We start from the raw sequence: 25718 nt of genomic DNA, 5'->3' as shown, positions 1-25718 counted from the left end.
CAGGAAGAGAAGGGGAGGACAGAGGATGAGATGGCTGGAGGGCATCACCGACTCAATGGATGTGAGTTTGAGTGAACTCCGGGAGTTGGTGATGGACAGGGAGGCCTGGCGTGCTGTGATTCATGGGGTCGCAAAGAGTCAGACACAACTGAGCGACTACACTGAACTGAACTGAACTGAACCATTACCACCATAACTCCTGCCATAGTTTAGCCTCAGGCCAAGCTACATGGGGGAACATAGCCCCACCCATCAACGGAAAACTGGATTAAAGATTTACTGAGCATGGCCCTGCCCATCAGAGCAAGGCCCGGATTCCCACGCAGCCAGTCCCTCCCATCAGGAAGCTTCCACAAGCCTCTTACCCTAATCCATCAGAGGGCAGACAGAATGAAAACCACAATCACAGAAAACTAACCAAACTGATCACTTGGATCACAGCCTTGTCTAACTCAATGAAACTACGAGCCATGCCATGTAGGGTTACCCAAGATGGACGGGTCATGGTAGTGAGTTCTGACAAAACGTGGTCCACTGGAGAAGAGAAAGGCAAACCACTTCAGTTTTCTTGCCTTGAGAACCCCAAGGAAAGTATGAAAAGGCAAAAAGATAGGACACTGAAACATGAACTCCCCAGGTCAGTAGGTGCCCAATGCGCTACTGGAGAAAAGCAGAGAAGTGGTTCCAGAAAGAATGGAGAGGCTGAGCCAGAGTGAGAACAATGCCCAGCTGTGGGTGTGACTGGTGATGGAAGTAAAGTCTGACGCTGTAAAGAGCAATATTGCATAGGAAACTAAAATGTTAGGTCCGTGAATCAAGGTAAATTGTAAGTGGTCAAAGATGGCAAGATTGAACATTGACATTTTAGGAATCAGTGAACTAAAATGAACCAGAATGGGTGAATTTAACTCAGATGATCATTATATCTACTATTGTGGGCAAGAATCCCTTAGAAGAAATGGAGTAGCCCTCATAGTCAACAAGAGTCCAAAATGCAATACTTGGGTGCAATCTCAAAAATGACAGAATGATCTTTGTTCATTTCCAAGGAAAACCATTCAATATCACAGTAATCCAAGTCTATGTTTCAACCACTAATGCCAAAGATGCTGAAGTTTAACAGTTCCATGAAGACCTACAAGACTTTCTAGAAACAACACTCAAAAAAGATGTCCTTTTCATCATAAGGGACTGGAATGCAAAAGTAGGAAGTCAAGAGATACCTGGAATAACAGGCAAGTTTGGCCTTGGAGTACAGAATGAAGCAGGGCAAAGGCTAACAGAGTTTGGTCAAGAGAACACACTGGTCATAGCAAACACTCTTTTCCAACAACACAGCAAACGACTCTACACATAGACATCACCAGATGGTCAATACCAAAATCAGAATGATTATATTCTTTGCAGCCGAAAATGGAGCAGCTCTATACAGTCAGCAAAAACAAGACGAAGAGCTGACTGTGGCTCAGACCATGACTCCTTATTGCAAAGATCAGACTTATTTGAAGAAAGTAGGGAAAATCAATAAGCCATTCAGGTATGACCTGAATAAAATCCCTTATGATTATACAGTGGAAGTGACAAATAGATTAAAGGGATTAGATCTGATAGACAGAGGGCCTGAAGAACTATGGACAGAGGTTCGTAACAGTGTACAGGAGATGGTGATCAAAACCATTCCCAAGAAAAAGAAATGTAAAAGGCAAAATGGTTGTCTGAGGAGGCCTTACAAATAGCTGAGAAAAGAAGACAAGTGAAAGGCAAAGGAGAAGAGGGACATATCCATCTGAATGCAGAGTTCCAAAGAATAGCAAGGAAAGATAAGAAAGCCTTCTTACGTGAACATTGCAAGGAAATAGAGGAAAACAATATAATGGGAAAGACTAGAGATCTTCTCAAGAAAATTAGATGTACCAAGGGAACATTTCATGCAAAGACGGGCTCAATAAAGGACAGAAATGGTAGGGACCTAACAGAAGCAGAAGAGTTTAAGAAGAGGTGGCAAGATTATACAGAAGAACTGTACAATAAAGATCTTAATGACCCAGATAACCATGATGGTATGATCACTCACCTAGAGCCAGACATCCTGGAATGCGAAGTCAAGTGGATCTTAGGAAGCATCACTAGGAATAAAGCTAGTGGTGGTGATGGAATTCCAGCTGAGCTATTTCAAATCCTAACAGATGATAACTGTGAAATTGCCAGCAAATCTGGATAACTCAGCAGTGGCCACAGGACTGTAAAAGGTCAGTTTTCATTCCAATCCCAAAGAAAGGCAATGCAAAGAATGCTCAAACTACCGCACAATTGCACTCATCTCACAGGCTAGCAAAGTAATGCTCAAAATTCTCCAAGCCAGGCTTCAACAGTACATCAACCGAGAACCTTCAGATGTTCAGGATGGATTTCGAAAAGGCAGAGGAACCAGAGATCAAATTGCCAACATCCGTTGGATCACAGAAAAAGCAAGAGAATTCCAGAAAAACATCTACTTCTGCTTCATTGACTACGCCAAAGCCTTTGGCTGTGTGGATCACAACAAACTGTGGGAAATTCTTAAATAGATGGGAATACCAGACCACCTTACCTGCCTCCTGGGAAATCTGTATGCAGGTCAAAAAATCAACAGAACTGGACAACAGACTGGTTCCCAATTGGGAAAGGAGTAAGTCAAGGGTGTATATTGTCACCTTGCTTATTTAACTCATACGCAGAGTACACCATGTGAAATGCCAGACTGGATGCAGTACAGCTGGAATCAAGATTGCAGGGAGAAATATCAATAACCTCATATGTGCAGATAATACCACCCTTATGGCAGAAAGCAAAGAGGAATTAAAGAGCCTCTTGATAAAAGTGAAAGGAGAGTAAAAATCTGGCTTAAAACTCAGCACTCAAAAAATAAGATTATGGCATCCAGTCCCATCACTTCATGGCAAATAGATGGGGCACAATGGAAACAGTGACAGATTTTATTTTCTTGGGCTCCAAAATCACTGCAGATGGTGACTGCGGCCATGAAATTAAAAGATGCTTGCTTCTTGGAAGAAAAGCTTTGACCAACCTAGATAGCATATTAAAATGCAGAGACAAAAAAAAATAATAAAATAAAATGCAGAGACATTACTTTACTAACAAAGGTCCGTCTAGTCAAAGCTATGATTTTTCCAGTAGTCATATACGGATGTGAGAGTTGCACCATAAAGAAAATTGAGCTCCTAAGAACTGATGCTTTTGAACTGTGGTATTGGTGAAGACTCTTGAGAGTCCCTTGGACAGCAAGGAGATCAAACCAGTCAACCCTAAAGGAAATCAGTCGTGAATACTCATTGGAAGGACTGATGCTAAAGCTGAAGCTGCAATACTTTGGCCACCTGACGCAAAGAACTGATTCATCTGAAAAGACCCTGATGCTGGGAAAGGTAGAAGGTGGGAGGAGAAGGGGACAACAGAGGATGAGATTGTTGGATGACATCATCAATTCAATGGACATGAGTTTGAGTAAGATCTGGGAGTTGGTAATGGACAGGGAAGCCTGGCGTACTGCGGTCCATGGGGTCAGCCAAGAGTTAGACACAACTGAGCAACTGAACTGACCTATTTTTACATAGTATTACAAATGTGCATTGACCACATCTTATATATCTATTCTCTCACTGATGGATTCTCTACTGGGTTCCAACTCATTATCACTTCAAGTAATGCTTTAGGAAATAATTTCATACATGTTCCCTCATAAACTCTACAAGCACTGCTGGGTCATAAGACTTTATAAGGTTCCTATGTCCCCAAGTCCTGGCATCATCTGACTTTAATCTGACAATTCAATAGGATTAAACATTTCCATTACCTTTGTAACTATTCCTAAACACTGAAAAAGAAAATTTCAACCTTTTTTTTCTATGAAAAGTATAACATTGATACCAAAATCTGAAATATACTGTAAAAACAAAAACTACAGGAAAAAAATTAATAAATACTGACACAAAATCCTGAATACAATATTAGCAAATAGACTCTGAATGTTCATTAAAAGAAGATATCCTATGTATAAGTATATAAAGTATTATAAGAATGTATGAATTATTAGCCCCCAGATCAATTAAACACTCATCTCTAGAGACTGAAATAACCTTTTGGATAAGAATACTCTATAAAATAGTAATAGATAAATGCTTCCTTAATATTGCCAAATACATCTATTTCAGCTCAAATGTTAGCGTTCAGCTTAAATGAAGGAAATTCTTGAAGCATTCCCACTAAAGCCTCAAATAAGATGAGGATGTTTACTGTCATCACTATTATTTTATTTATGCTGGGACATTAGGTTCATTCAATTAGAAAAGAAGAAGAAAATAGTGGTTCAAAAATTAGAAAACAAATGGTCAAATGATCACTATTTGCAGAGGATGTGGTGTATACCTTAAAAAAAAAATCAAGGGCATGGCTTCACAATATGGTAACCACTAACCACATATGTTTACTGACCATGTGAAATGTGGCTAGTGTGACTTAAGAACTGAAATTTTGTGGTACATATACACCATGGAATATTACTCAGCCGTTAAAAAGAATTCATTTGAACCAGTCCTAATGAGATGGATGAAACTGGAGCCCCTTATACAGAGTGAAGTAAGCCAGAAACATAAAGAACATTACAGCATACTAACACATATATATGGAATTTAGAAAGATGGTAACGATAACCCTATACACAAAACAGAAAAAGAGACACAGAATACAGAACAGACTTTTGAACTCTGTGGGAGAATGTGGGGGTGGGATATTTCAAAAGAACAGCATGTATACTATCTATGGTGAAACAGATCACCAGCCCAGGTGGGATGCATGAGACAAGTGCTCGGGCCTGGTGCACTGGGAAGACCCAGAGGAATCGGGTGGAGAGGGAGGTGGGAGGGGGGATCGGGATGGGGAATACGTGTAAATCTATGGCTGATTCATATCAATGTTATGACAAAACCCACTGAAATGTTGTGAAGTAATTTAGCATCCAAAACTAATAAAAAAAAAAAAAAAAAAAAGAACTGAAATTTTAACATAATAAATTAAGCTACCTGTGTTAGTGACTACTGTATAAACGTGGGACCTAGAGAATCAGTCAAAAAACAGTATGGGCACAAAATTAACACATAGCATTCAACTTAACTTTCATACGTACAAGAAAACAACCAGACAGAAGACATAAAGGAAGAGAAAATACATTTATAACAGAAATAAAAAAGATAAAGCAGAAGAAATTGGATATGTAATTTCAGAGACACATGAAGGGAAAGTTTTAAATCATAAAAAGAAACCTTCTACATTCTTGGTTAGGAAATTAACAGGATAAGATGTGATTTCTCTATAAGTTGATTTATAAATCTAATATGGTCCCATTAAAAATACTAACAAGTTTTTATAATTGAGCTAAACATGCTAATCCTAACTTTCATGTAAAAAACAAACAAGAAGGAATATACCACAGAGCTTCGGAGTTGGTGAACATGTGATTTGGGGAGGGTGGTGCCTCCCATATACTTTGTCCTATGCATCTCTTCCTTCTGGCTGTTCCTGAGTTATATCCTTTTATGATAAGCCAATGATCTGAAAATTCTACCAATATATTTCCCTATCTGGTATTCCAGGCATGTGTATGTAATTTCAAATCATAATAGAGCAGCAGCACAGGAATAAGCTTGTGGTAGGAGGGAGAATTTAAGTTTTACTCTATTCAACAATCATTATGGGGAGGAGACAAGATGGTGAAGCAGAAGGACTTAACCTCACCTCCTCTCTGAAAACACCAGAATCACAACTACTGAACAATCATCAATAAAAGACTGACATATAAGACCAGATGAACTTAATTTATAGAACATTTCATCCAAAAGCAGCAGAATACACATTCTTCTCAAGTGTACACAGAACCTTCTCCAGGGCCACAAAGCAAACCTTTGCAAATTTAAGAAAATTGAAATCATATCAGGCATCTTTTTTGACCATAATACTAAGATTAGAAATCAACTACAAGGAAAGAAACTGTAAAAAACACAAACACATGGAGGCTAAACAATGTTACTCAGTAACCAATGGATTCCTGAAGAAATTAAAGAGGAAGTAAAAAAATGTCTAGAGACAAAATGATCCAAAACCTCTGGGATGCAGAAAAAGCAGTTCTAAGAGGGAAGTTTATAGCAATAAAATCTCACCTTAGGAAATGAAAAATCTCAACAACCTTATCTTACACCTAAAGCAACTAGAGAAAGAAGAACAAACAAAACCTAAAGTTAGTAGAAGCAAAGAAATCACAAAGATCAGAGCAGAAATAAAACAATAGAAAAGACCAATGAAACTAAATGCTGGTTCTTTGAAAAAGATAAACAAAAATGACAAACCTTTAGCCAGACTCAACAAGAGAAAAAGGGAAAGGACTCAAATCAATAAAGTTAGAAATGAAAAAGAAGTTATAATTAACTCCACAGAAACAGAAAGGATCATAAGAGACTACAAGTAACTATATGCCAATCAAATGGACAAATTCTTAGAATGGTACAATCTTCCAAGACTGAACCAGGAAGAAACAGAAAATATGAGCCAGACCAATCACAAGTACTGAAATTGAAACCGTGACTTAAAAACTTCCAACAAACAAAAGTCCAGGAGCAGATGGCTTCACAGGCAAATTCTATCAAACATCTAGATAAGACTTAACATCTATCATTCGGAAGCAATTTTTAAAAATTTCAGAGGAAGGAACACCCCCAAACTCATTCTATGAGGCCATCATCACCCTGATAACCAAAACCAAAGACATCACAAAAAAAGAAAATTACAAGCCAATAACACTGATAAACACAGATGAAAAATCCTCAACAAATACTAGCAAAACCAATCTAACAATAGGATCATTAAAGGATCATACACCATGATCAAGTAGAATTTATCCCAGGGATGCAAAGATTTTTCAATACCCAGAAATCGATCAGTGTGATACACCACATTAATCAGTTGAAGAATACAAACCATATGATCATCTCAACATGTACAGAAAAAGCTTTTGACAAAATTCAACATCCATTTGTGATAAAGGAAAAAAACCCTCTCCAGAAAGTGGGCATAGAGGGAATCTATCATAACATAATAAAGACCATATAGGATAAACCTACAGCTAACATCATACTCAATAATGAAAAATTGAAAGCATTTCCTCTAAGATCAGGAACAAGATAAGGATGTGCACTCTTACCACTTTTATTTAACATAATTTTGGAAGCCCTAGCAATGGCAATCAGAGAAAGAAAAGAAATAAAAGTTGGAAAAGAAGAAGTAAAACTGTCACTGTTTGAAGATGACATGATACTATACATAGAAAATACTAAAGTTGCTACCAGAAAGCTACTACAGCTAAATGAATTTGGTAACATTGCAGGATATAAAATTAATATGCAGAAATCTGTTGCATTTCTACACACTAACAATGAAAAAACAGAAACAGAAATTAAGGAAACAATTCCATTTACTATCACAGCAAAAAGAAAAAAATAGCTAGGAATATACCTACTTAAGGAGGCAAAAGACCTATACTCTGAAAACTATGAGGTGCTGATGAAAGACACTGAAGGTGATACAAACAGATGAAAAGATACACCATGTTCTTGGATTGGAAGAATCAGTATTGTCAAAATGACCATACTAACCAAGGCAATCTACAGATTCAGTGCAATCCCTATCAAATTATCAATGGCATTTTTCACAGAACTAGAAAATTTAAAATTTGTATGGAAACACAAAAGACCCGGAATAGCCAAAACAATCCTGAAAAGGAAAAATGCAGCAGGAGGAATCAGACTCCCTGACTTCAAATTATACTAAAGCTACAGTAATCAAACTGTATGGTACTAGCACAAAGACTGATAGATCAATGGAACCGGATAGAAAGCCCAGAAATAAACCCACACACTTATGGCCAGTGAATCTATGACAAAGGAGGCAAGAATGTAAACTGGAGAAAAAACACACTCTTCAACAACAGGTGCTGGGGACTGGCAGCTACAGGTGAAAGAAGGTGATTAGAACACTAACACCATACACAAAAATAAATAAAAATGGATTAAAGACCTAAATTTAAGGCCAGATACTATAAAACTCTTAGAGGAAAACATAGGCAGAATACTCTGACAGAAATCACATCAATATCTTTTTGGATACACCTCCTAGAGTAATGAAAACAAAAACAAAAATAAACAAATAAGAACCAATTAAACTTAAAAATCTTTTGTACAGCAAAGGAAACCATAAACAAAATGAAAAGACAACCTACAGGATGGGAGGACATATTTGTAAACAAAGTGACTGACCTGGGATTAATCTCCAAAATATACAAACAGCCCATGCAGCTCAATATTAAAAAAAAAAAAAAAATCAAAAAATGGGCAGAAGACCTAAACAGAAATTTCTCCAAAGAAGATATACAGATGGTCAAAAAGCACATGAAAAGGTGCTCAACACTGCTGATTATTAAATCAATTGAAACCACAATGTGGTATCACCTCACACCAATCAGAATGGCCATCATCAAAAAGTGTATAAACACTAAATGCTGGAGAAGGTGTGGAGAAAAAGAAACCCTCTGTGTTGATGGGAATATAAATTGGTATAATCACTATGGAGAACAGCTGGAGATTCTTTAAAAAGCTAAACATAGAATTATCATATGATCTAGCAACTCTACTCCTGGGCATATATCTGGAGAAAATCATAATTCAAAAAGATACATGCACCCCAGTGTTCACTGCAGCACTGTTTACAATAACCAAGACAAATAAGCAACCTAAATGTCCAACTCATGAATGGATAAAGAAGATGTGGTTCAAATATACAATGGAATATTACTCAGCCATAAAAAAGGAAATAGAGCCATTTGCAGCAATATGGATGGACCTAGAGATTATCATACTAAGTGAAGTCAGACAGAGAAGAGACAAATATCGTATGATATCACTTGTATGTGGAATCTAAAAAGATGATACAAATGAACTTATTTACAAAACAGAAACAAAACAACATGCAATAAAAGAGAAAAACACTATTCAGCTGTTTAAAAAAGCACCAGATTTACTGATATGAAACAATATCTAAAAAATATTTTTAAGGAAAAAGAGCAGAGAGAAAATGGGTATAGTATGCTTCCATTCATGAACTTTACAAAAAGATATACATATTTTTAAAAGATATACATATCCTAATAGATGCACAGGATATCTCTGGAAATATACAGCAAACTGAGATGGATGAATGCTTCTGGGGAGGCAAGAAGGAGACTGAAAGACGCACTTGACATTCTGTACCTTTGTTACTATTTGAGTACTATTTTTATTTATTTTTTTACTATGTGAAGTTTTGCTTATAAAACACATAAAAGTTTTGCTTTCAGATTTTATATCCCCAGCCACCTCTGAGCTCCAGATCTGGATCCAAGCTGCCTGATTTTCAACTACTCCCCTGCATTTCTCACATGTACTTTCAACACAGTCAATACAAAACTAGATGGTGATCTTCCCCTCAAAACCTGTCCCTTCCAGGGCTCCTCATCACATGGACATCACAAGCCCTTTGAGCCCAAAGTATGTGTGGCTCTCACTCCCCCCACTCCCTGGCTCCAACTTCCAATCCACCCTGGTGCCTGTGGATTCTCTAGTCAACACATGCACATTGGCTTCTCCACTTGGGCAGTGCCCTGAACCAAGCAACTGTCATCTCTCAGCTTTGCCACAGTCATAAGCGGGTCTACCGGGGCTGTTCTTGCCTCTTCTCTGGCAAGTTTGTCATTCTCCCCACTAAAAAGTTCATCAGCAGCTTCGGGAAATAGCATAATCATATGGATTAGAAAGCAGCCAGAATTTTCAATAGAGTATACATGACCTTGCCTTGTCTAGTCTTTTCTTGTGTGATTCTTCCATTTCACTCTTTACATTCCAGCCACACTAACCTTCCTGTAGTTCCCCATAAAATTCTTCCCATAAATACTCATTTGCTGAGTCTTCCACCTGGAAAGCTCTTCTGCCCCCCAAGTATCTCCAGACACCAACTTCTACTGAGTTAACTACCTCTCAGCTTTCCAGTCTCAGTTTAAACACAGTCTCTTCAGAGCATCTTTGCTGATCCTTCAGACTAAGTCAGGTTCCTGTTTCATATTGTTTTGCACTCCTTCTTCATAGAATTTTCTACAACAATAATTAATCATAAAACAAGCTACTTCCCTCTAATAATCTGTTTAAGGACAAGAACAATTTTGTCCAGTGACTAAAATAGTGCCCACAAAATAAATACCTGTTGAATAAATGAATGAATGAACAGGGAAGGGAGACAAAACCACAGGGAAGACCAAAGGCCATTGCTCATGAGGGTTCATGTCAGCAGTGAGTGGCCCCTGGGAGACAAAACTTCCAAAGTATCACAGCGGTCCTGGCCCCTGGTTCATGCCTCGCATTTGCCTACTCACCACACTGTCTGGGGACTGGAGCTGGCTTGGCAAGGCTGGGCTGCTATTATAGCCAGAGGTGCCACCAGATGAGAGGCTTCCGTCAGAGCTGGTGCACCGGGAGCCAGAGGTGGCCAAGTTGTGTAGTTTTTCTTCCTCCTGGGACGGACAGATCACCGCCAACCAGCTTCAGGTGCCTCCTCACTGCCCACACTCCCATCGCCTCCCAGTGCCTCCTGCCTTAGCCTCATACCCTCGTGCCTCCCCCATCCCAATCCCAACTATAGTGACAAGCTGCCTCCTCCCAGACTCTTGCCTGGGGACCAGAGCTGGTCTGATGAGGATGACATGTAAACAGAGTGAAGCAGCTCTGAACAGGCACCAGGACCTGACACCTTCCTCCAGATGCTACGTTCCAAGACTCAGAGGCAGCATGGGGATGGCTGACCCAGTCTGAGGTCTGCCCCAGGCCCAAGCCCACCCTGAAATCAGAGGCTTGTCCCACTCCCTACCCGTAGCAGCTGGGAGATGATCTGCTGGCGAATTCTCAGCTTTTCCTGTTCGGTCCGCTCCCGCAGTCGGTCCCGGGCCCGGGCAATCTCCACTTTGGCCTCCTCACGGGCCCGCTGGTATTCTTGTAGCATCAGCTCTATGTCAGAGGGTGGGTGAGAAGACCTTGATGCTGACCCTGGGCTCCTGGGGAAAACCAAAGGGGTGCAGAGATGCCTTCTAACGTGGTCAGTGGGCAATGGCCCAGGCCTGCTCAACACCATCTTCTTGAAAGACCCATCCTCTCTTTGCCCACAGGGTCTTCAAGTTTGGTTTTATAAACATCCTGAGCTCAGGCATGCAGCCTTACATAGCACATCATGCCCCCTCTATCCACTCCACCCCCTCCACAGCTCCCTCCCACCCTCCATTTTCCCTTTGCCTCTGTCTCCACAGCTGCCTACCACTGTCCACAGGCACGTAGGACCCACTCCTGGTCACTCCTGGCATAGAAAACTGTGGCCTCTGGTGTCCAGGACACTACAGTCCAGGCCCCACTCCCCACATGCTCTCACCCCACACCCGAGCCGGCTCCCCGCAGGGCACTGGGTCCACCTACCGGGTGGTCTCCACAACGTCCTTCCTCAGCTGCTGCAGGTATTCTCGGCGCCGGCTGGGGAGGTCAAAGTCCCGAGCAAAGCTCAGTTGTTTCTTGGGGCTGAGGCTTCGTGTCCGGCGGGAGTTCTGAAGTCCCTCAGCCTGCTCCCTCTGGAGGGTCTCTGCTGTGTGTTTTGGCCTGAGACAGAACATGACTGAGTCACTGACGCCAACCCTGAAGCCCCTTCTCTGTCTTAAGATCTGTCTCTGACCCCTGGAAGATCCCAGAGCTGAGCCAGGGAGAGGGGAACAGCCAGCTGTTGGCCTTCTCTGGCCTCCCACCCAGGGCCAGGTCCTTACCGGGCGTATAGCTCCTCCTTCTCGGCAGCGAGCGCCTCCCCCGTGCCACTCTTCAGCACCTGCAGCAGGGCGTCTGTCTCCCCAAAGCCATGGTGCAGTTTTGCTTCTGTGAGTTCTGTGCTGAGGGAGAGGTTCTGGGCCCCAACTTTCAGGGGGATCTGCTCCCTCTGGGGCCACTCTGGTGCCCGGCTCTGGTCCTCAGGGGCTTGTGGGCGCCTCTGGGGCTGCTCTCCAGAGCCACAATCACCTCTGGTCCCCAGGGAATTCACGGTACCCGGCCCTCCAGGAGAGCCATTCTGAGGCCCACACCAGTCACTAAATTTGTTAAGCATGGGGAGGTCCCTCAGACCATGATGTTGGGGCTCAGGGGCCGTGTACATCTGGGAACCAGGGGGCAGCAGTCCCCCAGGCTGGCAGGCCACAGGCGGGCCCAAGATGCAACCCTGGAGCCCTGGGGTATCAGTCAACTCAGAGAAAGGGCAGGGGCTGTGGCGCTGGAGGCCCCCCAACGAAGAGGAAATGTCCAGAGCAGGCCGCAGCTCCACTGGCGAGGCTGAGCCCTCACGCCTTTCCTCTGTCCTGCTCTGCCATCCACCTGGCCCCCTTCTGCTCAGCGAGCCACACTCTACTGAGGCCACGTCCTCAGGCAGAAAGCTGTCAGTCAGCCTCTGGCTCCTGCTCCTCAGGGCAGGGGGCGACAGTCTGCTCTGCACCCCGGCGGTGGTCCCGGGCAGACACTGCTGCACAAAACGGACTTGGAGCTTTGTGCTCTGCTGTGGGCCGCCTTGGGAGCTCACCCCAAAGGGTCTGCGGGCACCCCCTTCTCCACATGGAGCCCCTGCTCTCTGAGAGCCACCTGCCTCATCAGTGGTTTGAGAAAAATTACCCACTGGAGGCCGGGGGGCAGGAAGGGGAAGGCTTGGGCTGGACACGAGTTTCTGGCGGCTGTCAAGGGAAAGATCTGAGGGAGACGGGAGAGACAAGGCGCCTGGTGGGATCCCCGACCCTGGCGAGCTGGCACTAAGTGTGAGGATCGGGGAGGAGGCCCTGTCCACCAGCAAGGCACTGGTGGACCCCTGCTCCTTCTGCACCCTGAGCTCCCCGGCAGACTCCACAGTGTGGGGGCAGGGCCCTGGGGAGGAAAGTGCGCTGAGGCAGGGTCTGCCAACAGCCAGGCAGGAGGGCTCCTCTGGCTGGGAGCTGGGAGGCAGGAGGGCATTCGGAGAAGCCTGGGGGCTCAGAGAAGGCAGGTTCTGCCCAAAGGGGCCTTTCTGAAAGTTGAAGTGGAATGAGGGTACAGGGGTGCTCTGGGGCCTGCAAAGAGTGTCTTCTCCCTGAAGATCTAGGGGCCCTGCTGTTTTCCACACCGTCTCCTCTGCCTCTCTCTTCTGAAGTGTCCCGGGGACATGTCCCTTTCCTTGAGACATGCTAGCAAGATCCGAGCCCAGCCCTTCAAGGATCACATCGACCTTCTGAGGCTCGGCCTCTGGGGCCTGGAGGTGGAGGGATGGCGAGGCCAGGTCAGTCTGGATGCCCTCATCCACGGTGGTCTGAGTAGAGCCGTCTGTCACCTGGGTCTGGGGCACCTCACGAGGGGTGTCCCTCTTGGCATTCCACTCCTTTTCGGCCACACTTGGCTGGGAGAGACTCCCCAACAGCTCCGAGGTGCTGTGCAGGAGTTGTGAGAGGTGGAGAGACAGGCTGTGCATGCTGGCCCAGGAGGCCAGACCCGACCGGGCAGAGGAGTCAGAAGAGCTCCAGTGGGACTCGCAGCCCAGGGTCTGCGTGCCTCGCTCCAAGGTGTCCGTCCTGGACTGAGCTACAGGACCACCCACCTCGGATGGATATAGCAGCATAATCTCATCCACTGGAACTGCAGCACTTCCCTCAGCCCAGGAGGGCTCCCTCCTCAGAGAACCCACTTCATCAGGGGTGCCCCGGAACTGGGCTCTTTCATCAGGACCCTTCGAGGGGGCTGCTCCTTCAGAGCTGATCAGGATGTTGGGGTTCCTCAGGGCAGGCAAGGAACCCCATACCTCCCAGGCCTCACGTGAACCTCGGGCATTTCCAACGCTGCTGCATTTGTTCAACATGCTCTGGGCGCTGGCCAAGGTGCTGAGGTGGGAATGAAGCAAGGAGCTCTGGTCCTCTAGGCAGCTGTCCATGCTGCTCTGGGCCACGTTTGGAGGTGTCAGACCCTGCGATGTGGGGCAGTGGGAGATGCTGACTGCACCACCAAATACATGCTGCCTCCAGCCAGTGCGCGCAGGCCCCTTGGGACGCCAGGGAAGGATGCAGGGGTTGATGTCACTGGGGCCCAAGAGCAGGGCTCCTCCGCCCACATCCGTGGAGTGCCACTCCTCTGGTCTGGCCTGGCCACCCAGTCTCTCTGACTTTCCTGACTGGGCCTGTTCCAGAGCACCAGATGGATGGACGGACGTGAGATTAGGGATTGGCATTCTCGAGAAAGTTGAAGTCGCTGAATAAGGTGGGGGTGCGAGTGGTAGGGGCCTGAGATCAGTAGCAATACTGTCCAAGTCAGAGAAGGCTTCCTGATCACAACCCTCAGCATTCAGAGATGTTCTCACTGCAGATTTTCCTGAGGAAGTGCCCCTGGGGTGTGAGGCCCACAGTTGGTTGGGCTCCGCGATATCCTCCTCTGTTGGGGAAGGAGGCTCCACGCTCAAGTTCAGCTCCTGAAGAGACCGGGAAGAGCTGACCACAGAGAACTGTGGTCTGGAGTATTTGCAACCGGACAAGACTGCAATTATAGGAAGTGAACCCCGGTGGTGGGGCGCCAGCTGCTCCCCACCAGAAGAGGGCTGCCCGGGGCCCTGGGCTGCTGGCCAGCGTGCTCTGCGTTGCCCTAAGGAGACAGCGGCTGAGTCACCGAAGCTGGGTGAGATCGTCTTGGACACAGGGGACCTGGCCACTGTCCTGCCCTCTCTGTCTGCACCTCTAATCTGACAGCTGTCTGAGCTGCCTTCATCAGCACAGGGCCTCCTGACCCCCACAGGGTGTCCATGGCCACTGGCAGCCTGGTCTCTCTGCTGCTCCTCCTCCTCCCACGGACTGTCAACCTGGGATCTGGAGACATACTTTAACTCTGTTATGAGTTTGGCTTGGGGATGCAAGCCACCATGATCCCTGGCCCCTGGGGGAAGTTGCGGCTCTTCTGGAAGGCATCTGATGTCATTTCCCAAACATCCCTGTTGTAGTCCCTCCGGCAGTTCACTCTCAACACACCCTTCACTTAAATTCAGGGTGTGTGGTCCCCCCGCTGCTGCTGGCTTGGGTTGAGAGCCCTGTGCACCCTGGCCCCCCACAGAGCTGTCCTGCAACTTCCCGGGTGTCTCAGAGCACCTGCCCTCGGGGGAAGGGAGAGCCTCAAGCTCGGCTCTGACTTTCTTCTCGGCAGCCTTCTTCTCAGAAACCCCTACTGACCTGGAGCTCCCATCAGTAAGCAAGGGGCTGAGGGGGCTCGTCCTCATGTCGGGGGCAGCAGGAGAGCTGCAGCCCCCAGTCAGAGGTAGGACCGCAGCGGCAGAGGCCTCTGGGGTGCTGCCGTCTGCTGGCCCCAGCTCTACCTTAATGCCTTTGGGCTCAAGGCCATGCGCCAACAGCACGCCAGGTTCCCCGCCACGGCCCTCTCCTCTCTCCATTCCCCAGGCCCTGGAAGGGACCCTGGAAGGGTGGTGAGAGTGTAGAGGGGCTGTGGAAGCCCCTCTGCCCAGGTCACCATCTCTGTAACATAGTGAGGTGGAGGAAGGGGAGGAACGGGCACCCCAAACAACAGGTTGAGGGCTATGCGGCTGCCAGCAAGGACCAGATCTGCTCTCTTCCTGGCTCTGGGATAGGCCAAGGGTCTTGCTGCCACCAGGGCTCCATGAGGAGACACCAACACCTGAGTCTTCCTGCGGGCATCTGCTCGGGGCCTCCTCTCTGACTCCCCCGGGGCTCTGATCCGGCAACAGAGCTGGCCTGGGACCTTCCACGCCGGCCCTGCAGGCTTCTGCCAGCCCAGAGCCAATACTCCCTTCCCGCTTCACACGAGGCTGCGAGGGAGCTTCCGGTCCAACCCCCCTTAGGGATCTGGGCAGGACGGCACCCCACGTGGGATTCGCCCTCCCTTCTTCTGAGCTGGTGGAAGCCTCGAGGCATTGGCCCTGGTCTTGGTTAGGCTCCGAGAGGCTGGCTGAGTTCTGAACATCTGCGGTCACATGGCGACTTTCAAAACAGGCTGCTTTTTCTCCCTGTGCAATGGCTTGGACAGTACCTGAGCCTCCTCCCCACGTGCAGTCCGGAGTCGCAGGTTCTTGGTGGGCTGGGCTGCTCTCCTGATGGCCAGGGAGCATGCCCTCAGCCACAGCCAATGCCTCTCGCCCCTGTGCAATCCGCCCAGCATCCTCAAAAGGGGCCTGAGAAAGTGAGGCAGCCACCACTTCCCCTGTCTTCACCCTCCTGCCCTCCTCCCTGGAGGCTGCTGAAGAAGCAAGATTCCCTGAGCCCAGAGCACCAGCAGAGGGAGCCGCTCCGGTTGCTTTGTTTTTCTCTGTGATTTCAGAAGAGCTTGTGTGACACACAGATTGTTCACCTGCTCCCAGGAAACACTCCTGTTTTCTGGTACAATGGCTCCCACCTGGAGCGGGCTCAGTGTGGGGGGAAGTCCGTGAGGGACACTGTGGCCCCACGTCAGTGTCAGTGCTGGGCAGAGAGTGGAAGCTGTCTGCAGACGGGGGTATGGCCTGATGGACCGTTGTCCTCTTGTCAACTGATCGGTGTCCTGGTTCAACAGAGAGAGATGCCGTGTGATTCCATGCTTCAGCCTCATTTGTGGTCCTGTCAGCCACTGACTGGCCCATTTGTGGACACTGCAGCCTGCTGGGGGCCCTTGAAGAACATTCAGGTTCTAATAAAGTCTTGCTGGAAGGCAGAACTGTGCCCCCAGCCACCACGTCATAAAGCTGCTTCCTCTGAGTCTTTGCCAGTCCCATCTCCTCCAACACAGCCAGGCTTGTGGGTGGCTGAGCAGAGGGCTCTGGCTGAGGGACCCCTGGTGGGGACACAGGCACTGAGAAAGCCCCACCAGCAGGACTCAGGTCCTCGGCCTCCTGCCTTACCTCTCTGCCTTGGTTGTCTCCTTCTTCTAAGGGGCTGCCAACCTTCCTCTCAAGCAGGCTAGAGGCCCCATTCAGGGCACCGGCTCTGTCTGGTCCTCTTGGTTCAGCTGCCTCATCTCTGGAAGGAGAACCTACCCTGCTATCCAGGCGCATCGAGCTGCTTCTAAGGTCGCCTCCTTGGTCTTGGGGACCAGTGCTTGCTGACCTCTTGCCCTCGGCAGCCAGGGGAACGCTCCCTGGTACGCTGGATTGACCACGAGGTCCAGTGGCCGTGGGTGTCACAGATCCAGGCCAAGCAGAGTGCAACACAGAGGAGTCCCATCTGTCATCTCCCTGCAGGCTGTGGTGTCCAGACGCTCCACTCTGGTCCTGCTGCCCCGCTCCAGTTACCAAGGGACTGGTGGGCATTTTCAGCACGGTAGGATCCAACACATAGTCAACAGAAGAGATGCCTAGAGTATCAGGTGCATAAAGATAGCTTCTTGGCAGCCTTGTTGAATTCAAGAGCAAGGTGTGACTCAGGTCTTGGCAAGGGGCCATGCAGGAGTCTGGCTGGCTTGGTGACAGGCCGGTCCTGTGGCCGAACAATGTGTGCACACAATGGTGGCACTGGCCAGGCAGTCTCTGAGTCGCCGAGACTGTGTTTTTCTCCTCTAGGCTCCCTTTTTGAGCAGCCATTTCTTCCACTCTGCCTTGAACTGCTGGCTCCTCTTGCTGAAAACGATGGATGCACTTGGCAGGATGGCTTTCTTGAACACCCTCCAAAGTCTCCAGCTCCTCCAGACTTCCCAAGCTGCGGGGCTGACGTCTGAGGTGCACTGCATTCACCAGCTTGCCCTCCTCAGAAGTCCCCTCGGGTCTGGGCTGCAATGGCAGAGCTCTGGCTGAAGATTTCGTCCTCGGGTGAGCAGAGGCATTGGTGCATTCTCTGCAAACTGTGCACACCCCTAAATAACCACCAGAGTCCTTGGCAGGTGTGTTTAGCACAGCTGGGTAGGTATGCCCTCTCACAAATCTGCTTCCAGGTCCCTGGGGATCAGTGCTACCATTCACCTCCACTTCCCCAGCTTCACCATCCCTACAGATAACATCGTCTGTCCATTTGGGAGAAGTCAGCTGATTCTTGAAGGGCGGGTGGTTTCCAAAGCTGCCGGTCCTTAGCACGCTGTCAGCTGTCTCCTGGTCCTGTTGGTACTGGAAGATGAACTCCTTGCTGACTCCTGGTGGGTGAGAAGCGTGCAACTGCTTACCCTGTTTGGATTCAATTTCTGAGATGCCATTCTCCAGCTGCATCACACTCCTAATTAGCCTAGCCATCTCACTGGCACTATTAACTCTTTCATCCCATGTCTTTCCAGGAGGTTCTTCTTTGGGATTTGTTTTAAGTGCTTTTCCAGGGACTTTGCATTCGCTGAGGTTTCTTTCCTGAGAGCATGTAACTGACTGGAATTGTTCATATGTGGACTCAGTCTGTGAAAGCTTAAACTCTTCTGAGCCATCTTTGGAATGGGGTGCTTTTCCAAGAAGCCCAGTTTCATTCCTCCCTTCCTCCTTATGGGCTGGACTCTCACCCAGGGCCATTGTCTCTGGGCTGCTTACCTGATGACGTACTGATCTAGACTTCAAAGGAAGAGCAGCATCCTGTGGCTTATCCTTGTCAGGGGCTAAATAGATGGTTTTACAGGTGAAATCAGACCTAACCCTGGCAGGAAAGTGTCTTTTCATGTCAAAGGCCTGAGCCTGTGTGAGGACTGCATTCTGCCCCTGCTCTTCTTCCTCACCCATCTCAGATTCACACGCAAGGAGAGGCTTCCCTGACCCAGACCTGTTTGAGGAAACACTGCAGTAGGACTGTATAGGAGCCTTTGCTCCCTGCTTGAGCGTTGGAAGACTCTGTTTATTTAAAATTCCAACTTGATTTTCAAATTCACATACTTTTATGCTGGTAGATGGGAAAAAATGTCCATTCTGAGTGACAAAAAAATAAACCGAATTATGGCTTCTTTCTTTAACCTTTCCAAGGCATTTCCCTTTTTCTCTGCAAACTTCCTTGGCATTCAAATCAACTGGCCTCTCTGCTGCGACCTGCTGAGATGATGCAATCTGGGAATTCTGGTTTTGTAATTGTACTGGCAACTTGTCCTCCACATACACATTTTGGAGGACCTGGTGCTCATGTCCAAAGCCCCAGGCTTCCCTGAGGGGTGGGGAGGGAACCCTTGCTTCTCTGCAAGCTGGAATTTCCAAGGCAGTTTCTGTCAGGGCATCTCGGCTTTTGGTCACATAGAATGTTTCCAAGGGAGGTGGCTGCAGGGAAGATGGAAGTGGATTCCAGGGAGCAGAGTGAAGGTATAGCTCTGGACCAGACGGAAAGGAGCAGGAAGGCTTGCTGTGTCTTCTGCCCGCTTCCATGGAGCTCTCCTGGGAGTCTGTCTTCTCTTCCTGAGGGGGGCGGTGGCTGTTCAGACCTAATCGCCTCACCGGGCCTGCTCTCTTCTTCCTCAAAGGAGCCCAGCCTCGGGGCCAATGGGGGTCTTTGGTGGCTATGGTGACAATATGGTGACAAGGGTTCTTCAGGATGAAACACTCATCAGAGGATGTCATGAGTCCAGGTTTCTCGCTGCTCTGAGAGGACTCCTCCAAGCTGCTCTTTTTGACTCCCCGTGCTGCCGTCATGGGATATGCCATCTTGTTCTCTGCTGCAGAGACCTGTGCATTTGTAGGTCCAGAAGTCAACGATTCTACATCTGCTGAGTAAGTTCCACTATGACTCACCTCTTTCTCACTAGTTGTAAAGAAATCTGAAGTACCTTCTACCTTGACATTCAGACTGTCCTGTTCTTTCTCTGCTCTCAAACGCCTAATTTTGGACAGATGGGTTGGAACATTGTTGAAATCTGGGCTGCTGGATGCCCCAGGACCAACTGGCAATACACCATCTCCTCCCCTGCCGGAAGCTTGAACTGGAGGACCAGAGTCTTGCCTAAGGGAGGGGAAAACTGGCCTGGGGGCTCCCGTGGCCTCCAAAACAGGATGAGACAGTTCAAGGAGGTATTTTTGCTGAAGGGCAGCCCAGTCTCTCTCACAGGCGCTGCCAACATAAGTAAATGAGCTGGCAGAGGCAGCCAACAGGCTGGACACACTAGAGTTAGATGCTTCAGAGATGCCTTGCTGGGCTGTGTCAGGGACCCCACTGGCTTGAGAGGTACCCTCAGCTCCTGGCTGAGGAAGGCTGCAAGGGTCCCAGAGGGACCCAGACCCAGACACGGGATCTGTATACACACTGCTAATGCTGCAAGGCAGCTCAGTGCTGGCCGGGGGCAGTGTGGTGCTGAAAGGCAGGATGGTTTCTGCACCTGGTGACTTGAGTTCTTCTATATTGAGCCAGTATCCAGGCCTTTCCCAACCACAGCGCTGAACCTCCTGGATGTCGGGACTTGGACATAAAGAACGTGGGGGGCTGCTGGGATTGATCTTGGAGTCACAGGAGAACCAGGAATCCATGGACACCAGAGGGCTCCCTCTGGAGGGCTGCACGTCTTGGAGAGTGGTGGCCGGTTCTGTGGGGCTTCGCTCCACCGCCACCTCAGGCTGTTCACAGGGCGGCTGCGGCTGGGGTTCCAGGTAAAATGAACTGCTCACTGACAAGATGGCATCTAGCCTGGGGGCTCTTCTGTGACTGATGGGACCAAGCCTGCACACTGCCTCCTGGCCCCCTGCAGGCAGAATGGGGCTCTGCAGGCGCCAGAAAGTCTCTGTGGGCATCTCATCAGTTGAAGCAAAGGAAGGCTTTCCTTGCCAATGGTCCCCCGGTTCTTCTTCAGCATCAATCAGACTGTCGAGGGAAACACTCCTGTGAGCCAAGGTGAATGGTCGACTGTCTGAGGATGTCGTGAAGCCCCTCCCAGAGGCTTGCGCTCTGGCCTGGCCGTGGCCACAGCTGCTGGTGAGGTAACTGTGTCCTGAGTTTTCCCGTGGGTTTCCGGGCCCCTTCTCAGCCAGCGAGTCCTCAGATATTTGGCTGTCGTCACTTTCGGAGTTGTCTGGCTCTGGGAGGTTCCGCTCCTTCCCCTGGGGCTCCTCCAGCTCCACTGGCGCCGGCAGGGCTTTGGCACAGACACAGGAGAGAGAACCTACTGAGTAACCGCTATCTGAGTCAGATACATCACCACCTTTTCCTCTTTCAAGAGCCACTACGGGGCTGGAATCTGTGAGTGAGGCCATGGTGTCTGGGTCCCCCACACTATGCTGCCTCTTCAAAAGGCTGCCATGAGACAAGCAAGAGGACTTTTCAACCCTAGCTGCCAGGACCCTCTGCTGTCTTTTTGATGCCCCGCTTAGAGACAGTGGTATGGATCCTGCCCAGAAAGTCTTGGCTGCCTTTCCATGCTCAAATGTCTATTTGGATCCATGAAGATGTGAGGAACTGCAACTGGCTCCCTCAACAGCCTCATGGGCCCAAGGTTCCCTTCTGTTCACCACCCTGCTGGTGTGTGGCCTTAGCCCTCCTGGTCTGAGTGGAAGGGGTAAGGACCTTCAGCTTATCCCACAGCTTTCGCTTGTGAGCTGACTGGCCCAGAGATGCTAAACTCTGGGCCACCATCTGACAGGGCTGCTTACCCACTCTCTCCACTTCCTGGACACTGGCCGACTCGGAGCTCTCAGTGAGGCACGTGCCCAGGGGTGAGGCTCCCTTCCAGGTCAGGGCCTTCCTGGCTGTGCCGAAGTGCCCCTCGCCTGAGGAACAGAGGGCATGCTGGATGAGATGCCCTATCTTTGGGGGGTAAGAAGCAGCCAGGGGCAGATACTCTTCTGAGAATTGCTCAGGAGGGTCAGCAACAGGTGGTAATGTGGTGGAGGGGTCCCGATTCACGAAAACACTGTGGAGACAAGGAAAGCCATCTCAGAAGTCAGAGGTCCCTACTTCCTGCTGACAGAGGGAATATAAAGTCCCCCTTAGTTTGCTCTGAAAGAGATTTAAATCTAGGCCAGGGCTTCCTTGGTGGTTCAGTGGTAAAGAATCTGCCTGCCAATGTAGGAGACACAGGTTCGATCCCTGGTCCTGGAAGATCCCACATGCTGCGGAGCAACTAAGTCCCTGAGCCACAGCTATGGACGGTGTGCTCCAGAGCCTGAGAGCCACAACTACTGAGCCCACATGCCACATCTACTAAAGCCTGTGCCCCACAAGAGACGCCACCACAATAAGAAGCCCATGCACTGCATCCGGAGAGTAGCCCCCGCTTGCTACAGCTAAAGAAAAGCACATGCAACAATGAAGACCCAGCACAGTCAAAAATAAATAAATAAAATTGTTAAAACTAGGTCCCTATGGCCTTTTGGGCTTCCCTGATAGCTCAGTTGGTAAGGAATCCGCCTGCAATGCAGGAGACCACGGTTTGATTCCTGAGTTGGGAAGATCCACCAGAGAAGGGATAGGCTAGCCATTCCAGTATTCTTGGGCTTCCCTTGTGGCTCAACTTGTAAAGAATCTGCCTGCAATGTGAGAGACCTGGGTTTGATCCCTGGGTTGGGAAGATCCCCTGGAGAAGGGAACGGCTACCCACTCCAGTATTCTGGCCTGGAGAATTCCATGGACTGTATAGTCCATGGGGTCGCAAAGAGTTGGACACAACTGAGCAACTTTCACTTCATTTCATGGCCTTTAGGGTCTACAGGTACACAAGGCAACTGCAGACTAGAGTCTTGGCTCTTAAAGTAGCCCTAAGTACACTGTGTTCCTCATTTTCTTTACTTATAAAAAGGTTGAACGGAATCTGAATCGAATCACGCCTTTAGGGAAAACTTCCAACATGAGGAACTGAAGAATAACTTAAACGGCTCTATAAAGAGTCAAACAAACAAATCTATAAAGCAGCACATTGCATAGAAATGATCCACTTTTAACAAATTAATGACATGAACAAATTATTAAAAAGCAAAAAAGGATGATTAAAAGAAACTTGAAGGATATAATAACCACATGCAGTGTATATATCCTATTGGGTCTTAATTTAACTATAAATATATATTTTGAGGCAACTAGAGAAATTTGAATATGGCCTAGGTTTTTTATTATACTGAATAATTATTTTAATTTTGTTGGGTGTGATGACAATATGGTTACAAGGGAAGCCCTTATTTTTCAGAACTGTATATATTTGTTGTAGGATTGAAATGACATGCTGTATAGGAGTTGTTCTAAAATACTTCATCAGCAACATGAAGGAGGGGAGACAAAGCAAATCGTGACACCTGCTATGGGTGACAGGTACATGATTCTTTCCACTTTGTGTGTTGGAAATGTTTCACATACTCTGAAGACTATGAGTGATCGGTGAGCAAACGTTAACACGGACAGACACTAACTGTGCACCTAATATGGGCGAGGCCCTGTGTGAGGCCCAGAGCATATAAAGAGGTGGACACAGCCCTCTGTTCCAAGCAGTCTGGAAGACAGCATATCCTCCCCTTGACAGAACATGAGTGAAGGAGAAAGGAAAAAGGAGGATCCTAAGCTGAACCAGGAGTCAGAGAGACAGCGCTCCATGTGCTCAGTATGGTAGGGGGTTGAGACGCTGACTGGAGCTGCTGGTCGGGTGGGAGGGGGAGGAGGAAGGGTGTGGGAACAGACTGCGGTTTGGGGCAGCATGAGATGGAGGGGGCAGGACCTACACAAGGAAGAATATGTGGACAGCCATGGTCTGGAGCACAGGGAAGACGAGGCTGAGAGTCTCCCTCAGGAGATGTCACCAAAGAAGCAAGAGCTGCCGCTCAGAGTGGGGCAGGGGCAGTCTTAGAAGATTCCAACTATAGAGAAAGAAGAGTGGTTGGAAGAGAGAGAAAGTGATGAGCAAGAGAAGAGTAGACACATCTTTCCATTTCACAGCTGGAAGAAACTGAGGCCCTGGGAAGGGGCTGTAAACCTCAGCTGGTGCCTCCAGGCGGCCTCCGTGGGCTGTACCTGCACAACTGGGCTGAGTGCCAGCTGCAGGGCCTTCGGAAGCGCAGAGAACTGCAGCTTGTCAACCTGCTTCTACGATGAGGCCCTGGGACCAGGGCACCAGGGCGGAGGGCTGGGAAGGCGGTCCTCCGGGGGCGGTCATCCTGGAGCCAGCACAGCGCCCTGAGCTGCTCAGGTCCCCTGTGGGCCTCCAGCAGCCTCTGCTTCTTGATGATCCTCTCCAGCTTGAATGAGGCTCTTTTCCGCCAGATGCTCCGCTCGTGTCTCCGCAGGAACTGCGGGTGTACCACCCTGCTCTGGCTCTGGACCTGGGGGGATGGCTGAGTCTTGGGGTCTGTCTGGCACCACGAATGAGAAGGCGCTGCAGCCTCAAGTTCTTTCTCGGCTGCGTGGTCTTGCTGCGGCTGCTGCCGCGAGCTGGCCAGCCAGGTCTCTCCTCTGAGCAGCCACTGCTGGTCTGCAAACCAAAAACACCCCAAGAGAAGGTCAGCCCTCCCTCCCTCCCTGGACTCAGGCACCTCCGGCCACAGCTGCACCTGCGCAGAGTGAAGAGCTGGCCAGGTGGACAGGGTGGGATGAGGGCCACAGGGCCCTCTGGGGCAAGAGTGACAGCCCCCCTGACCACACATCAAGGGGATGTAGCCCCTGGCCTCCGCAGGGCAGTGGGCACACACACAGGCCAGTAGCAGAGCCTGGACAAATGTGTGCATACAAAGGAGCAGGCAGGAGACCCATCACCCCGATGAGGCACCAGTCCCTTGTAAGAGCCTCTGGTCTCTAAAAGAGGGGAGAGAACCCCACATACCATAGATTCCATCATATCACAAAGAGAACAAAGGAGAGAACACAGAAGGCTGGGGGTCACAGAGAGATGGGAACGGCAAGTAGGCTCCTACCGTCTTCAACCTGCAGGCCGGCGTGCAGCTGTTCCTGCTCCGCTTCCTGTTTGGCTCTAATCTGTCCCACTAGGATCTGCTGCCTCACATCCCCCACGAGGCACTGCTGCTGCTGCTGCGGAATCTGGGTCCCGTAAGGCGTCTCTCCAGCCCTCAGTGGCCAGTGGTCCTTGTCATTCTGCTCTCCCAGCGCTCTCCTGTCACAGGGGCCGGGTCACCCGGGGGAAATGCAAACCCAGCTCAGTACAAACCACAGTGGCCTCAGTCCCTCCCAGGGAACCCTGCCTTGGACAGGGCGCAGAGGGCTCCGGACTCCTGACAGCTTGGGACACACGGGCGCGGTGTCACAGGCAGCTCGTGATGTCACAGTGCGGGAGGGGAGAACAGTCCTGAGGTTAGCATGTTCCTAGACTGTGGGTTCAGCAGAAGCACAAGTTCATTTTGGTTAAGGAAAACAGATAAGTAAAATGGTTGGGTTTTTTTTTGTTGTTGAAAAAAAAATTTAGCTAAATAAAGAAACCCTGTCATTAAAAAAACAAGAAGAGAATAAAAAGGTATCTGCTGAAAATGTGGTATAACGAGAGTTGAGCAGAAGTTCTGGAAACATGGTGGGAACAGAACTTCTCATCCACGTTCAGAGCCCACAACTGCACCTCTCTATCTAGTAGTGGGAGGAGAGGGAACTCAGACGTACACTGACCTGCGTGGGCCCCAGGGACCCCAGGGGAGGGCTGGTCTCAGGAAGCGAGCCCTGCAAGAGGGTTCAAGACCTTTAGGCTCAACCTCACCTCTCAGAGACACCTGCTGAT

At 48.7% G+C, this 25718-nt stretch overlaps 1 protein-coding gene across 1 annotated transcript in view; it reads right to left on the bottom strand.

Moving 5' to 3' along the window:
* The window catches only part of STARD9 (StAR related lipid transfer domain containing 9), a 118985-nt gene that overhangs the window by 8539 nt on the left and 84728 nt on the right, over positions 1-25718 (bottom strand). The window contains 7 exon segments of the mRNA XM_043471591.1: positions 10505-10642; positions 10996-11179; positions 11592-11768; positions 11930-21155; positions 21670-21929; positions 24014-24470; positions 24910-25106. Coding sequence (XP_043327526.1) covers positions 10505-10642; positions 10996-11179; positions 11592-11768; positions 11930-21155; positions 21670-21929; positions 24014-24470; positions 24910-25106 — 10639 coding nt within the window.

The sequence above is a fragment of the Cervus canadensis genome, chromosome 6, assembly GCF_019320065.1.
Source record: "Cervus canadensis isolate Bull #8, Minnesota chromosome 6, ASM1932006v1, whole genome shotgun sequence".
NCBI classification, from domain to species: Eukaryota; Metazoa; Chordata; class Mammalia; order Artiodactyla; family Cervidae; genus Cervus; species Cervus canadensis.
Note: the sequence above shows the minus strand (reverse complement) of the source record. Positions and strands in the feature narration are given on the sequence as shown.